The sequence below is a fragment of the Amblyraja radiata genome, chromosome 16, assembly GCF_010909765.2.
Source record: "Amblyraja radiata isolate CabotCenter1 chromosome 16, sAmbRad1.1.pri, whole genome shotgun sequence".
Lineage (NCBI taxonomy): Eukaryota > Metazoa > Chordata > Chondrichthyes > Rajiformes > Rajidae > Amblyraja > Amblyraja radiata.
The window spans coordinates 19520460-19538594 of NC_045971.1; the positions used below are offsets into that span (position 1 = coordinate 19520460).

At 42.4% G+C, this 18135-nt stretch overlaps 1 protein-coding gene across 1 annotated transcript in view; it reads left to right on the forward strand.

Annotated features, from left to right (window-relative positions):
* Positions 1 to 351: 351 nt before the first annotated feature.
* LOC116982018 (protein HEG-like) overlaps positions 352 to 18135 on the forward strand; it is a 79468-nt gene continuing 61684 nt past the window's right edge. Inside the window, exon 1 of the mRNA XM_033035289.1 lies at positions 352 to 632. Within this exon, the coding sequence (XP_032891180.1) occupies positions 542 to 632 (91 nt within the window). The 5' untranslated portion in view covers positions 352 to 541. The remainder of the gene's footprint in view (positions 633 to 18135) is intronic.

The following is an 18135-nucleotide window of genomic DNA, read 5'->3' on the forward strand; positions in this document are numbered from 1 at the left end:
TTGTGGGCCGAAGGGCCTGTACTGTACTTCCATGAAAAAAACCCTCCAGCGTTCCGTACCACACTGATGTTCAAATTCCTGTAACTCAATTTCAGAGACAGTCTTAACAAACAGCTGACACTGAAGAAATGAGGTCTACCCACTGCCTCTACAGCCTGACCAGCTAAGTTACCCCGGCACTTTGCTCAAGATTCCAGCATTTGCATTCCCTTGTGTCAACAGGTTGAGTTTGTAGATTTGTCAATTGCTTGTGTTAGTGTCGCCATTTACGCCGGGAACAGCAGGGGGCAAGTGGCGGGCGGTGCGCCTTTAAGACCGGCAGGAGGTGGAGTCTGGTGCGTTGAAGCCGCTACATCTGTTGAAAGTGACCAGACTCTCAGTTTGTTCAGCACCTGTGCACAGACGGAGCCTCCCAGCAGTCTCCGGATCGTGGTCAGAATTAACCAGCATCAGCGACAGACGCGGGCGGCTGGGATCCAGAGAGCAATTTAAATCATTGCTATTTCTCCTCCAGTCTCTGCACTGCAATCAGAAGCCGAGGATGGCGATGAAGCGCGGCGCCACATCCAGTTGCCTCTTCGTTCTTATCTGCTATGTTGCAGCTTCAACCCCAGGCAGCAATACAACTATGGGTAGGTCATGTCAAATGTGCCCTGGGGATTGATCAGTACATGCGAGGGAGAGAAAACTGGGGAAGAAAGAGCTGCAGAAAACTTTATTTCAAGTTTAATTGTTTTGGTTTTAAATGTTTCTGTGTTGACGTAATTTTGTTTTCTTTATTTGCGCCGGCCAAGCTATTTTGTTTTTATTTAAGAGCACGGAATCGGTCAGGCGTGAAGAGGTTTCATTAATCTTCTTGCAGTGATTACTGCGGTTCGCATAGCAACTGTGTAGTGACTCAAATCGCCCAGAGTCTCGCAGTCTCCCTCCAGTCCTGACATGTCTGCACGCCTGCCAACTCCAGTTTGCTTCGTGGTTTTCTTTCTCTCCCTTTTTTTGTTGTGGTCAAAATAGATGCTATCTCAGCAACATAAACTGGAAAAAATATAGGCAATGCAATGAGAGAAATTGCCTCGGAAATCAACGCACAACGTTTGTGTTTTGGTCGCTGCTACAGTGGATGGCTCTCTCGAAACCTCTGGTCCGGTTCGATTTTTCTGCATTAATCCGATTTCCCATAAATAATTAGTTCATTAATAATCACCCCGCAGTTTTTTTTTTAAAACAAGTGGACACTGTTGAATGCGAGTATCCAGGCTCATAGGGACGGACTCTTGCCACGAAGGATCTTTCCTTTATATACATTGTAAAATAAAAGATTTCAACCATTTATTCATCACAAACTATGCCCAGCCGTTGGTCCTTGTTCGTGATCTAACCGCATCTGCCGACTTTTTGCTCATCCTGCTTGGGGAAGGAAATAATTAAGTTCAATTTCAGCTGCAGTAAATGTTAGTTTTAACTTGATGTCGCTGTCATTATTGCAAATGTAAAATCCATGTGTTCCTGTAATTAGTCTAATTGGTCATCAACTGTACAGCAAACTTGTTCCATTGAGGTTTAAGTGACTGCCCCCAATGTTGATCCTAAGTTTCAGATGTTGAAATAATGTGAGGAGTGCTGTGATGAGGTACAATGTAATGACACCTATGGTTTTGATCTTTGGTCGTTCACCAAGTGGTGCAATGAGCACCCCATGATTTATCTGAAACCAGGAAGATTGCAACATTGTGTATGATGCCATGCTGACTTGTATTTGGCACCCTGTGATTGAATGGCAATCAGTGTGTGGCCCAACGCTGGAGTTGGCCTGGGGTTGCATTCCACCCATGCATGAAACTATCTGACAATCTTGGGTGGAATTTGGGTTGCTAACTGCTGCTGAGTTTGTTTGTGGCATTTAGTCAGGAGGCTGTTTTATGTCTGGAAGATGGTATTGTAAATGATGAATAGGATGTTTCTCTAGGGCTGGAGAGGTTTTGGTTCCTCAGTTACTCCAAGTGCCTCAATTTGATGATTTGCATAAACAACAAAAGAGAAACTGGTTTGCATTAGGAACTTGTATTTTAATTTATTTAAAGAGTTTTGTTTATTTTAAAACTGGATGGACATTTGTCTTCTGATTATATCCATTTGTGTAGTACAGCACAACTAATTAAACATTAAAAAGAACAGAGTGCTGAAGTAACTCAGCAGGTCAGATAGCATCCCCGGAGAACATGGATAGGTGACGTTTTGGGTCGGAGTCCTTCCTCAAACATGTTCTGGTTGTAAACCTCACTCTGGACGTAGCTGGTCATGGCCAGTGTATACTTGGATGAGGAGAAAATATCTTAAAATCACTTTTTTTGAACGTAAAGGGCTATTTGTTGCTATTCAGTGGAGCCATAGATGCATGTAGATATGACAGAGAGAGTAGAGACAAAATGGGGGTAAAAGAGAATCGGGAGAGAAGGTCACAAATGGTTATCATATGTATTGATAATGTAACAATGAAATATTTACTTGCGAATATAGACACAAAAAGAGTCAGTCTGAAGAAGGGTCTCGACCCAAGACATCACTTATTCCTTTTCTCCAGAGATGCCTGACCCGCGGAATTATTCCAGCTTTTTGTGTCTATCTTTGGTGTAAAGCAATGTCTGCAGTTCCTTCCTACACACATTTCTACTTGCTGCAGCTTAACAGGCCCGTAAATGCAATAACACATAGATAAATATAATAATCAAAAAGCAATAAATTATAATGGTAAACTATAATAGTGCCACAAAAATGAAGTCTGGAGTGCAACCAGAGATGCCATCGCGGAGATGCAGTGTTCAGGAGCTAGATGGTTGCTGGGAAGAAGCTGTTCTTGAACCTGGAGGTCACAGTTCTTGGGATCCTGTATCACCTTCCTCATGGCAGTAGCAATGACATTATATTGACTGTGACATGTTGTTTATGTTCTTGCACGTGAAGAATTCTTATTTAGATGGGAACCAAAAATAGTTTCAAATAAAGATCATGATATTTTTGACTGATAGTTATGATCCTAAATCTAGAATGCTTTCTGATTTAGAATGTTCATATGTCTTTAAAAAATATTTTTATAATGTCCCTCTGTAAATTTAGGGCCTGGTTTTGTACCACTTGGGATTAGTTTCTTCCATCATATTGGTGAGGGGTGATATGTCCTGCAATTGCCTTCCATGGTGGAGAAACATTGAGGCTGGATTCTGGATTTGTGCTGCAGCATTAGTGTTTAAATGCAACAACATAAGACCATGTCACCAAATCGCAACCTCCGTGTTACCCTCGTCATAGAGTGCTACAGAACAGAAACAGGCCCTTCCACCCATCCTGTCCATGCCGATCAAGGTGCCCCATCTAAGCTGGTCCCATTCGCAAGACCATGGGCCAAATCCTTCCAATCCACGTACCTGTTCAAATGTCTTTAAAATTATGTTATTGCACCTGCCTCAACTATTTCCTCTGACAGCTCGATCCATACATGTGCCACCTTCTGTGTGTAAAGTTGGCTCATGGGTTCCAAAGCCCTGCCCTCTCACTTTAAACCTCTAGTTCTTGATGTTCCCCAACCCTGGGAAAAGACTCTGAGCATTTACCCAAATAGGGCAAGCAGCATCTCTGGAGAGAAGAAATTGGTGACATTTTGGGTCGAGACCCTTCTTCAGACTGAACGTTGAGTTACGCCAACATTTTGTGTCTATCTTCGATTTAACGCACCATCTGCAGTTCTTTCCTACACACTGCATTTACCATATCTATTCCACTCATGATCTTGTACACATCTATAAAATCACACTTGCGATCTACTGTGCTCTAAAGAATAATTTCTGAAGTGTTAGGATGTGCTACAATTAATTGTATCATATTACTACTGTTGTAGTAATTGGGTTCTACAGCTGTATACTCACGAAGAAATTATAGTGATTTACTTCATAGGTCACAACCTTCCTTGCTGTGTGAAGTTTCATGAAATGATTGGATAAATTAAGGATAACTTTAAATTACATTTTAATAGTGGTGCTGTATTGTCATGAAGTTCATTAATGTTGCTTATGACATTGTTGATCTGGGTTAAAAGTAACATGTATTCCACCTGCTTTCTGTTTTCTGCTTAAGTGAAACTTTCAAAGGACTTCATTTGGATGTTGCTTTAGTTCGGAATTCCAGAGGGCCAAATTCAAACAATTGATCACAAGAAGTCAATGAGAGGCCTATTCATGGCTCAAGGGAAGTCAGACCCATCATTAAAGGCTGGAGGTTTCCTTCAAAACCCTTATTCGTTTTCTTAAACTCCTCAACTTTCATTGTTTAAGTTGACACAGAGCAGCCAAGTAATGCACATACATGACTTTGTACCTTTTCATTTCTCTAGTTTCCATCTCCCTTAACTCAGTCTAAAGAAGGGCTTGACCCGAAATGTCACCTATTCCTTCTCTCCAGCGATGCCTCCTGAACTGCTGAGTTACTCCAGCATTTGATATCTATCTTCAGGGTAAACCAGCATCTGCCGTTCCTTCCAACACATATATAGTTTTCCAGTTGTAATTCTTTTCTGCCGAGTCAACGGAGTTGCCGAGATATGACTATTGTAAATAGTTTTGTGATTAGCTGCTATGTATGAAATTGTGAGAAATATGTTTTCTGATTCCAAGTACTAATGTCCATAAATGTTGTGTGAAGTTGATCTGACCTCCTTGTGCTAAGTTTTCTGCTGATGTCAAGAATCCACAAGTCATCAGCACACACCATAATGAGGCCTGCAAATGTTGCACTTCACTCTAGCCTAGAGAAGCAAAGGAACCGGCCGTAGACCCACAATGTCTGTGTCGAGCATGATGCATGTTAAACAAATCTCCTCTGCCTGTACGTGATCCACATCCTTCCATTCCTTTCATATCCATCATCCTCATTGACTCAACTGATGACTCAGTTGCATTCATTCAACCCACCACAAATATTGTCAGCATCTTTGATTTAAGGAATGAATAGCTTGACAATTACATTATAACGTTCATTGAGTAGTATCTCTGGAATTTTCTCGCCTGCAGGGCTGTGGAGGATAGCTGATAGCAGGTGTTTAAAGAGGAAGAGAATATATTTTTGAAAGAATCTGGAAATTACGGAATGGGGAATTGGCAGAGACGATGGGTGATCAGCAATTACTGTGTTAAATGGAGGAGCAAGCTTGGAGACGGTCTAATCCTCCTCCGATTTACTGACGTGAACACAAAAATGCAGTGATGATCTGCCATGCCCATTTTCCTTTAGCTTTGTGACCGGCTTAGTTACTGATTTGAGTGCCGAGATATGGGCACATTTTCTCAGAGGTACTGCTGACGAGATAATTTGTTTTCCATATAATGGTGATCAAAGACCTTCATAAAGTACTTTTAAATCCACATAAATCTTAATGCTCATAATATTTGAAGGATTGTGCAATGTGACAGAGGGGAACAGACTGTGTAGGTATAGATGTTCTACACGATAGAGGTCTGACCTCTATCAAGAAGGTGACAAGGTTTGGTTGCAAAACATCTCGCCTAAGAACAATCAATTGATGGGAAGTTTGGGACTTGCTTAGAGTAATTGTACATCAGAGTTAAATCATCTGGGAGGCAATGTTAATCCCAGATGTGCATTTAACAACCTTACCACATCTCTGCTGAAAGTAATTAAGCTCTTAGGGTTTACCTTTAAGTCTTAATGATGCAATTGAATGGATTACCCCTAGTGCCCTTGTGTGTTTGACACTTGCTGATTTCTGCTCCCGTTGTGCCTTAAGGGCTTAGCAAATGAAATTTGGATTGTATCCAAGTTTGGACAGGTGTATGTTTTTAGTATAAGCCAATAATGGGGTCCTGCAAAATCCAACAAAGGTAAAGGAACAGCTTGCATATTTACTGCATTTTTCATGATCTCGGTTTGGCCCTCGAGTGTTTTAAAGCAAAGTGTTTACTTTAGCAGTGGCAGTTAATTTAAACATAGCAAGTTTGCACAAATGGCAATGACTTTAGACTTTACTTTAGACTTTGGAGAAACAGACCCTTCGGCCCAATGAGTTTGTGCCAGTCAGGGATCACCTCCTATACTAGCACTATTGTATACACTATGGACAATTTACAATTTAACCAAAGCCAATTAATTGATTGGAGTGCGGGAGAAAAATGGAGCACTCGGTGAAAACCTCTGTGATCATGGGGAGAATGTACAAACTCCATACAGACAGCACCTGTAGTCAGAATCGAACCCAGGTCTCTGGCACTGTAAGGCAGCAACTCTACCACTGCACCACTATGATAATTAACTTTTTCTTTCTCAAAGCATTGTTGGCGCAGTGATAAATATTGGCCAGGGCACAAGGAGGACCATGTTGCACTTTGAAGTAGAGAGTAGGATACGTCATCCTTGGGGGTACAACATCCTCGTTGCTCAACCACTCACCCAGTGGTGTTACCTCAATGCACCAGTGAAATCTTACTGTAGCATATTTGCCAGGATCTCTGGAGTGAGCTTTGCATAATGTAACCTTCTGACCAAGAAGTGACCATGATAAACAGGTTACTTCAGATACTGGAGTCTTGAGTAAATGCAAAGTGCTGAAGGAACTCGGCATCTGTCATGGGAATGGACAGGCAACATTTTGGGTTGTGACCCTTCTCCAGACTGCTGGTTCCTTCCTTACACGCTGCAGCTGTAAATATGTGCCTAATTTACCTGAATGCACACAATGTAAGGTCACTGCTTTTGCATTCCACCATGCTTGGCTGGCTGTCGTTGTTATCTTGGTCTCTGTGTTCTTGAAAGAATAACCTTCCTACAGGCTGAGTGCAATGAAGGTTGATCAGATTGATTCCTGAATAATGCCACATTTGGTGAGATTAGTAAGGACAAACTTAGTCAACCTAAAGTTTGGACCAACGAGGAGGGAGTCTCATTGAAAATCTAAAAAATCCTGACTGGCCTCGACATCCTGGATAGGAGTGGATGTTTCTCCTGACTATGGTGTCTGAAAGGGGGAGATCACAGTCTTGGGTTTATATTCATTAGTCATAGGACATTCAGCCCATCGAGTCTACTCCACCATTCAATCATTGCAGATCTGTCTTTCCCTCTCAAACACATTCTCCTGCCTTCTCCCAATAATATTTGCCAACCTTACTAATCAAGAAACTGTGGGGCAAGTGGACAGAGATTAATTCACTCTGAGGATGAAGAGCCTGTGAGTAGGCTCCCACAGAAGGACGTGGAGACCAAGAAACCTAATGTACTGAATGAAAAGATACATTTCTATGCCATATGTAACGGGGGACACAAGAAATTGCGGTAGCTGGAATGTTGAGCAAAATACTGGAGGAATTCTGTGGGTCAGGCAGTATCTGTGGAGGGAACAGACAGATGATAGATGAAAGGTCAAGACCTTTCTTCAGACTCCTAGGAAATGTAGTATTGAGGTACATGATTAGTTGTTGTGTTGATAGTTGGACAGGATTGCAGGGCTTACTGCTGTTTTCTGTGCTTCTTAAGTAGACCTGTAAATCCCACCTCTATTGATCTGAGATAATCGGTGATGAGCTACACAATTCAAAGCGAGCTGCCGTCTTTCAAGATCCTTTTTAACTGTTGGATATAACCATGTGGTTGTTGGATCTCCTGATATCAAATTCCATTATATTGGCTTGAGACTGGAGTCGCATATAGACCAGATTTGCATCAATAAGACAGTGAGCCAATTTGTGTTCATCTTGAGTTTAGTTTATTGTCATATATACCAATGTACAGTGGAAATCTTCAGCCATCAATTCAGTTTCAAGGTGTAAAAACAAAAGTGTATTCAAACATAAAGTGGGATTTCAGCTCCAATGTGCATCCAGGTGCCTATATTGTGCCCTCAATGGTGTAATCACTGCACCAAGGAACCCAGCACATATCATAAGGGATAGGAGTAGAATTAAGTCATTCAGCCCATCAAGTCTACTCTGCCATTTTATCATGGCTGATCTATCCCTCCTAGCCCCATTCGCCTGCCTTCTACCCATAACCTCTGACATCTGTACTAATGTGTCCAGTGTTGTAACACTACACTGCAGAACAGAACCTAGTCACTGGATCAGATGTGGATGGGGGATGGTGTATAATATATTTGCTGGACCAGCTCAACAGAAAGACTGCAGAGCATCATTATGTCTTCCCGCACTTCAGACGTTGAATGTTCCGCTCACTTTCTGATTGGGAAGCGCATGTTGAGTTAAGCTGCTTCTAGGTGTTCCCCGTCCAGAGTTGTGATCAATGATTATCACCTAATTGACACGAGTTGTGAAGTTGAGTTAGTTCTCAGAGTGTGAGGATGAGAGATGCATGACCAGAACAGGCAAATGCTATTCCTTTTATTCTATGGAACTGTGGTTAATAGATATTAATAATGGATAAGTGCCCCTTACAAGGCAGGTGCTGTGGGCTGATTTTGCCAGCAGGTTGTGGTCTACAAAATCTGCTGAAGCGATTTATAAACGATAGGTTGGTTTTCTTGACTCTGGTAGTTTTGAATGTGACACATTTGGCTTTGCTATGGCCATTGTTCTGCAAGATCTCTCAGCACCCTCTGGCCACCAGTAGAAAAGCAAGCCTAAAGCGGAGAAGATCATAGACCCGTAGAGCAGTGCAGCATGGAAACATTCCCTTCATCCCACCTTGTCCACTCTGACCAAGTTGGCAAACTGCATTTGTCTCATTTCCCTGCATATGCCCTGTAGCCCTCTGAACCCTTCAGAAGATTACAGAAGATTAGTCAAGCATTGTCATAATTGTGTCATTTTGGTGACTCTTCTCGCTAAGCAATGAAAGCAATTAACAGCCCATCGTTGAGGCTGGGAGTTTGCTAAATATTCCCAATTTAGCAACTATTTGGATAAACTCACTGAGCCAGTGGAGCCGTGCTAGAGTTTATCTTTCCCCATTTGTGCATAGATATGTAGAAAGATGATGAACTGGTTTTGGTCCAAACAAAGGTTTGTGTTATGTATTCAGAATTGTGTTGCCTTGGCACGGTGCATATGTCAACTCATGCCCTGATTTGGATCTTGTTTATTTGACAACTGATGAGCAAATTTCCACTGCCTCTTAAAAAATATTTGGTCCTGTAATCCAAACAGGAGAATGGCTTAGTTTTCCACATAACATTAGCAGATGTATGGCTGTGTAACTGCTTGCTGCAGTTAACTAAAAACGTGTGTGTGAAGCGATTTATTGACTTGAAATTCATCCCTGGTTTGTAGGTCCGTGTGGTAACATCTGCACAATGTACTCTTGCCTCTGATGCTCAGTCCCACTGACCATGCAATGGGTGTGAGGCAGAGAACAGTCTGCTGACATAAGATTTTGCATTTAGTCACTGCTGAGAAATTTGTCCTCGAGCTTAATCAGAAACTTATTTATTTTAAATTTAAAAAAAGCAAATTGGGTGCAGATGCTGGATCTTTGGAGTAAGACAGCAAAAATGCTGGAAATATTCATTTAGTTAGAGGAGATGGGACATTGGCCAAATGAGAATCAAGGTTCACCTTTTAGGTTGATGCTAATTAATTATGGATAAGAATCTCCTGACTTGTAGATAATAGGTGCAGGAGTAGGCCATTCAGCCCTTCGAGCCAGCACTGCCATTCAATGTGATCATGGCTGATTATCCACAATCAGTATCCCGTTCCTGCCTTCTCCCCATATCCCTTGACTCCACTATCTTTAAGAGCTCTATCTAACTCTCTCTTGAAAGCATCCAGAGAACCAGCCTCCACCGCCCTCTGAGGCAGAGAAATCCACTGACTCTCCGTGTGAAAAAGTATTTCATTATCTCCGTTCTAAAAGGCTTACCCCTTATTCTTAAACTGTGGCCCCTGGTTCTGGACTCCTCCAACATTGGGAACATGTTTCCTGCCTCTAGTGTGTCCAAACCGTTAATAATCATATGATTCAATAAGATCCCATCTCATCCTTCTAAATTCCAGAGTAGACAAACCCAGCCGCTCCATCCTATGAACATATGACAGTCCCACCATCCCACGAATTAACCTTATGAACCTACGCTGCACTCCCTCAATAGCAAGAATGTTCTTCCTCAAATTTGGAGACCGAAACTGCACACAATACTCCATGTGTGGTTTCACTAGGGCCCTGTACAACTGCAGAAGGACCTCTTTGCTCCTATACTCAACTCTTCTTGTTATGAAGGCCAACATGCCATTTGCTTTCTTCATTGCCTGCTGTACCTGCATGCTTGCTTTCAGTGACTGATGAACAAGGACCCCCAGATCCCATTGTACTTCCCCCTTTTTCCCAATTTGACACCATTTAGATAATAATCTGCCTTCCGGTTTTTGCCACCAAAGTGGATAACATCACATTTATCCACATTAAACTGCATCTGCCATGCATCTGCCCACTCACCCAACCTGTCCAAGTCACCCTGCATCCTCATAGCAACCTCTTCACAGTTCACACTGCCACCCAGCTTTGTCATCTGCAAATTTGCTAATGTTACTTTTAATCCCTTCATCAAAATAATTAACATATATTGTAAATAGCTGCGGTCCCAGCGCTGGGCCTTGTGGTACCCCACTAGTCACTGCCTGCCATTCTGAAAGGGACCTGTTAATCCCTATTCTTTGTTTCCTGTCTGCCAACCAATTTTCTATCCATGTCAGCACCCTACCCTCAATACCATGCACTCTAATTTTGCCCACTAATATCCTATGTGGGACCTTATCAAATGCTTTCTGAAAGTCCAGGTACACCACATCCACTGGCTCTCCCGTCCATTTTCCTAGTTACATCCTCAAAAAATTACAGAAGATTAGTCAAGCATTAATACCCCTTCGTAAATCCATGCTGACTCGGACCGATCCTGCTACTGCTATCCAAATGTGCCGCTATATCATCTTTTAAAATTGACTCCAATATCTTCCCCACCACTGATGTCAGGCTAACTTGTCTATAATACCCAGTTTTCTCTCTCCTGCCTTTCTTAAAATGTGGGATAACATCAGCTACCCTCCAATCCACAGGAACTGATCCTGAATATATAGAACATTGGAAAATGATCACCAATGCGTCCACGATTTCTAGAGCCACTTCCTTAAGTACCCTGGGATGCAGACCATCAGGCCCTGTGGATTTATCAGCCCCATCAGTCTACCCAACACCATTCCCTGCCTAATGTGAATTTCCTTCAGTTTCTCTGTCACCCTAGATCCTCTGGCCATCAGGGAGATTGTTTGTGTCCTCTTTAGTGAAGACGAATCCAAAGTACCTATTCAACTCGTCTGCCATTTCCCTGTTCCCCATAATAAATTCGCCCCTTTCAGTCTTCAAGGGTCCAATTTTGGTCTTAACTAATTCTTCCCTCTTCACATACGTAAAGAAGCTTTTACTATCCTCCTTTATATTCTCGGCTAGCTTACCTCATCTTTTCTCCCCGTATTGCCTTTTTAGTTATCTTCTGTTGCTCTTTAAAAATTACTCAATCCTCTGGCTTCCTGCTCATCTTTGCTATGATGTTATACTTGTTCTCTTTTATTTTATACTGTCCCTGACTTCCCTTGTCAGCCATGGTCGCCCCTTACTCCCATTGGAATCTTTCTTCCTCTTTAGAATGAACTGATCCTGCACCTTCTGTATTATTCCCAGAAATACCTGCCATTGTTGTTCCACTGTCATCCCTGCTAGGGTATCTTTCCAGTCAACTTTGGCCAGCTTAAACCTACAAACAGCACAGATCAGGAGTCAAACTTGTAACGTTTCTCATTGTTGTGGGTTGGCTCCAAGAGTGGGGAAACCTGCTAGATAGTTACATTGATGGTGATAAGGGACACTGATGTGACAATCCATAGAATTCTTCAAAACCTGCTTTCAGTGGCTGCTCCTAATTTAGTTTAGTTTATTGTCACGTGCCCTGAGGTGCGGTGAAAAGCTTTTTGTTGCATGTCAATGGAACCAACCAGTCAATGGAAAAAACAATACATGATTACAATCGAGCCATTCAGTGTACTGATACATGCTCAAGATAATAACATGAAAAACGTTTAGTGCAAGATAAAGCCAGTGAAGTACGATCAAAGATAGTATGATGGTCTCCAATGAGGTAGATAGTAGTTCAGGACTGCTCTCTAGTTGTGGTAGGATGATTCAGTCGCCTGATAACAGCTGGGAAGAAACTGGCCCTGAATCGGGAGGTGTGTGTTTTCACATTTCTATGCCTTTTGAAGAAAGCATTGACTTTGTTACCAAACAGGGAAATTGGAATGGATGAAGTAATGCACAATGTGCAGGAGGGGTGCAGTGAGTCAGTCTGAAGAAGGGTCTCGCTCTGAAACATTGTCTGTCCATTCCCTCCGCAGATGCTGCCTGATCTGTTGTTCCTCCAGCACTTTGTGTTTTGGTCAAGATTCTAGCATCTGCAGTTTCTTGTGTCTCCAGTCTCTGGAAGGCACTAGGTGCTGCCTGATCTGCTGAGTTCTTCCAGCAGTTTGGATTTTGACCATCTCTGATACAACTAATATCCCCCGCCCCCCACTCTCCACAGATGTTGTCTGCCCAGCTGGACTTTCCCTGCATTCTCCTTTATCTTATTTCCAGTATCTCGGCTTTAGCAACATTTTCTCCCCTCTCGATGTTCTCCCTCTATTTACATCTCCTTCAGCCAGGGCGGTTGCAATTAACAATATCCTCTCTATCAATAGGAATCTGTATCATCCATCACCTCCAGGCTTCCACCCCACCCTACCACAGAGATGTTCGTTCTCACACACTCATTTGCACCATTCCACAGACTCTCGATCTCTTTCCCTTATTTACACGTTGAAACTTGTCCATTTTCTAAACTTTCTGTTTTGACCAAAGTCATTATTTTCCGGCTTTTTGTTTATGCATAGGGTTAGTTGCTGGAACCGACAAAAAAAATTGCCCACAGGATTTCTGCTACATGCCACACCCTCAGAGTGAAGTCCTTCAGACTGAACCACCTTACCAAAGTCTCGCTTCTATTTTGCATTATCGTGGGTGGGGGGAGAAATACAACTTTTTTTTTTTACCCCCCCCCCCCCCCCCCTCAATATTGAGGCGTTTTATTGGTTCCTGTCAGTTAAAACCAAACAATTCAAGTGTTGTAAATGTAACTTTCATTGCATTACCTGTTTTTACCCTGATTGTGGAAGAATATTCACTGCACCTTTAAAGTGAGAATCGAGTTGCAACTGCTTGTTTGTCACACGAGAACGTTCTCGAATCATAAAGAGTTAGGTCAGGGAAATGGGCACTTCAGCGCATCGAGTCCCTGCTGACCATCAACCACTCGTTTGTCCTATTCCTACAATAATCCCATTTCTGTTTATTTCCACAAATTATCATCAACACCTCCCAGATTTTACCCCAAACCTCCAAATTAGGGGCAATGTACAGAGACAAGATTTTCCCATTCCAATACCCATCTTTCTCTCCTTGGCTTCCTCCATTGCCAGAGTGAGGCCACACACAAACTGGAAGAACAGCACTTTGTACTTTGCTTGCGCAGCTCGCAGCCTAATAAATTCTCCAGTTTTGAGTAATAACCTCTGCCATCCTGGCGTGCACACACATTTCTCCAACCACCCTCTCCTCTGTACACTTATCTCCCATTCCAGAGTCCCCTACCTTTCCCATCACATTCCACCCATATCTGCTGCTCTGGCTTCACAATTCACACCACTTCATCTCTCACCTGCCAACTTTTTGCCTCCTTTTCACCTTGAGCTTTTGTCACATTCCCCATTTACCAATTACCTACACCCCCTCACCTATATCCACCTATCACTTGCCAGGCTTTGCCCCACCCATACCTTCCATCTGTTTTTTCCCCCCTACTCCATCAGTCCGAAGAAGGGTCCAACTCGTTCATCTGTCCATTCCCTCCACAGATGATGCCTGCCCGGTGAGTTCCTCCAGCACTTTGTGTTTTGCTCAACTAGCCCCTACATATAATTGGTATCGATTCAAGATACAGCTCCCAAAGTCACCCATCCATGTTCTCCAGGGATGTTGTCTGACCCGCTGAGTTACTCTGGCATTTTGTGACATTTGTTGGTAAACTAGCATCTGCAGTTCCTTGTTTCTACATCAATGCAAGCTTCTGCAGTGATTTTGTTTTTAGAAAGGAACAGTTCGTCAAGTGAAAGATTACTTTGAAAGCTATGGCTGGTGGTCTTTAAGTGTCGTATTGATGGTGTTACTCTCCCAGTTTGTTCCTGCCTAACAGTTTCGGAGCATTGTGTGTAATTACCAAGGTCACAATAGAACTGGTAACTGCAGGTTTGAAAGTAACTTTCAGTTTGAGTACGGGAAACAATCTGTCACAATGTTAGGATCCCTATCACGTGCTTAATCCATGAAGCATGAATACAATTCGGTAGCAGTCTTTGAACGTTGTTGGAAGCAAAGCTGTGGGCAGTTTCTCACTTCTGTTCCTTTGCATGCAGTGTAGCCAAAAGGTCGGGATCAAAGGAAATGGCAAATTCTGTTTAAAAACTTTTTTTTTTAAAATCTGAGATAAAACTGAAAATACTGAAATCTAGATCGACATCTGCAATGTCAGTTCAGATTCCAGTACTGTTCAGCACATGACCACGTCTTTTATTTATGTACAGTCTTTCATGTCCAGAAGCACGGCATAGTTGGAAGTCATTTTGAAGTGAGGTCACTGTGTAATGTAGGAAACATCACACACGGCAATCTCAGATAGCCTGCCACATGACGATGACTTGATAATTTTTTGTGGATACATTGATTTCAGTGATAAATATTTACCAGGACATTGGGTCATTTCTTTGCCTCTGCAAGATGGTGCCTTGGGATATGTCGAGCCTGTCTGAGAGAACGGAGGAGGATGTAATGAATGCGTTATCTGAAAGAAGGCATTCCTGACCTATGTGGCTCTACCGTTGCACTGAGAGGCATCTGCCTGGAGATCAGAGCTCGTGTCTCCAGCGAGACTGGAATCCAGAGCTTCTCAACTCCAGTCAGAAAACCACCAAGCGATGCGAAACGTGCTTTGAAATGTAAATGTGATGACTTGCTTTGCTGCTTCATAGAAAGGTTTTATGCTTGGAATTTGTGAAGATTGATGTGACAGAGTTTGAAAGCTAGATTGGTCTGAATGAGTACAGTTGGTGAAAGAAATATCATTTTTCTTTCCCTGGTTTAGTAGTTGTTATATTAAAAGGTACAAATGCAGTTATTTTTCATGTAACAGTGTTGAATATTTGGCTCCATCTTTGCTAATATCCCCTTTGACTTAATGAGTCATGCTTTCATTACAAATGTTGTAGTGGAAACACGAGGTAATCTTTGTTTATAAATAGGGGAGGGTGGCGGAATTGGACACATTTTCAAGTAAGCCAAAAGACCGAGGAAGGTTGGAACTTATGATGTCAACAGATGGGAACCTATTGTGTCTACAAGGATTGAGGACCACCTAAAATAGAATGTACAGATGTATAATAGAACATAGGCCAGTACAGTATGAGAACCTAGTACAGTATTGGGCCCTTTGGCCGAAAATGTTTGTGCTGAACATTATGCCAATACTAACACTTATTTGCTTGCACATAATCCATATTCCTCCATTCCCTGCATATCCACATGCCTATCCAAAAGTCTCTTGAATGTCACTATCGTAACTGATTCCACCCCCACCCCTGGCAGCACATTCCAGTCACTCGCCACTGATTTTTGTTTTAAACTTTCCCTGAACATATCCTTTAAAACTATACCCCTCTCACCTTAAAGCTCTGCCCTCAATACTAATTTGATACTAATTTGATATTTCCATCCAGGGGAGAAAAGGTTGCGACTGTCTACACTGTCTTCAATCTTTTCTCCAGATCTGCTGGTGTATCATTCTTTGGGCCCATAGATTGGTTTTAATGTCAAATGTACAGCGGGTGTAGATTGTGCAGTATTTTGAGTCTGTTCTCGTACTCATTAGAATTGTGACTCATGCTGTGCTTCATCCACTTTCCTGGAAGCTGGAGACCCATTTCTGGAGGCATTCAAGTCTGTCAAAGTGTCGAAACCTCTTGAGAGATCAAAAAATACACTGCACAATGATCAACACTGTTCCCTGAAATTCCCTGTGCAGGTGGATTTTCTGAGATAGGTGCATTGTATGAAATGTCTTAATTTGTGGCTCTCAATGGTTCATTTAACTTTTTGGTCTTTGAACAGGCAAATGAGGAATTTAAAAAAAAAAAGGAACTTGCAGCCTTAAATTGTCATTAATTGTTTTGAAGTTTGATATATTAACTGATTAACCAATTTACTTCTGATTTGGTATATTGTTGCCCACTTCCTGAAACAAGCAAAAATGTGTAAATCTGTTCCTACTATTTATTGAATTTCAAATTAACATGAAATAGTCACGAACACCATTGCTTGGCCAAATGCAACCTCTACAATATAGAAGGATAAGGACTGGAGGAGTGTGGGAACACCACCAATTACAAATTGCTCATCCTGGCTTATTAACTCTCCAGTTTCCGACCAGTGAGAAGATGTTTCCTCTCATAGGAGGGTTCAGAATGAACAGATGAGCTCTCAGAATAAGGGAACAACCATTTAAGGTTGTAAGGAAGAATTTATTCTAGGGGCTGAAAGTCTTTTGGAGCATCTTGTCACAGGGAGGTTTGATTGTGGTCTAATGGCAGGGAAACGGGCCAATCTATCCAACTCTGTCCAATGCAGCCATGCTGACCAAGGTGCCCCATCTAACCTAGTCCCATTTGCTTGTATTAGGCCCATATTAACTCTAAACCTTTCCTATCCATGCACTTGCTGAAATGTCTTTGCAAATGTTGCTCTTGTGCCTGCCTCCAGTTGCTTCCTCTGGCAACTCGTTCCGTATACCCACCACCCTCTGTGGGGTGGAAGATTGCAGCCTTCACGTGGTCCGCCCTGTTTCGACGAATGCAATCTACCCGGCGTGCACAATCAAATAAGATCGAATAGAACAAGTTGTCGTACAACTTTAGGCTGTGCACGCCATACACAAGAAGAAGAAGACCACCCTCTGTGTGAAAACATTGCGCCTCGGGTTACGATTAAATCTTCCCCTCTCACCTTACACCTATGTCCCTTAATTCTTGATTCCCCTAGATTGGTGTGCATTCACCCTGATTGTGATTTGTGTGCCTTAAAATCCTTGTGTAACCTTAGGGCTGAGATGGATCTCTCTCTGTACTTGGAACCTTGATGCTTTTGTTGTACGCTTTAAATTTGACAGCTCCTCAATTGCTATTACTGAAGAACAAGCTCTATAGAACTAGTCATACAGTGTGGGAACTGGATCAACTTGCCCATGCTGACCAACATGCCTCATCTACACTATTCCCACCTTCCTGCTTTTAGCCCATGTCGCTCTAAACCTATCCTATCCAAGTAGCTGCCTAATTGTTGCAATAGTACCTTCCTCAACTAGGGTATTTCAAGTTTGCACTGCTACTGATCAGCCTTGGAAGTAATATCTGGGGATACATGTGCCACAACTTGCCTTCCAGATCAGGCCGTGAACCCATGATTTAAGTTACTGCTTCAATACGATGCCCAAAATGCTGTATTAATGATGATCCTCCTGCGCTTGGCCTCTCCTGGTATTTAACTCTCTCAAGCTCTTCCAAAACACATGGGCATTTCCATCGTCACTGATTGTTGGATTCTGCTAGGCACACATTGGTTGTACTGCACTGTTTACTTTTTAGTTTTGAGATCGAGTGCAGAAACGGGCCCTGCTGCCAACCGAGTCCGCACCAACCAGCGATCCCTGCACATTAACACTACACAAGGGACAATTTACATTTCCACAAAGACAATTAACCTACAAACCTGTACGTTTTTGGAAAGTGGGAGGAAACCGAAGATCTCGGAGAAATCTCAAGTGGTCATGAGGAGAACGTACAAACTCCATACAGACAGCACCCTTAGTCAGGATCGCACCTGGATCTCTGGCGCTGCGAGCGCTGTAAAGCAGCAACTCTACCGCTGTGCCATTGTGCCGCCCTACTGTTCATCAATATTATTACAAATCAAATAGTGAATCATTGGTTGTGA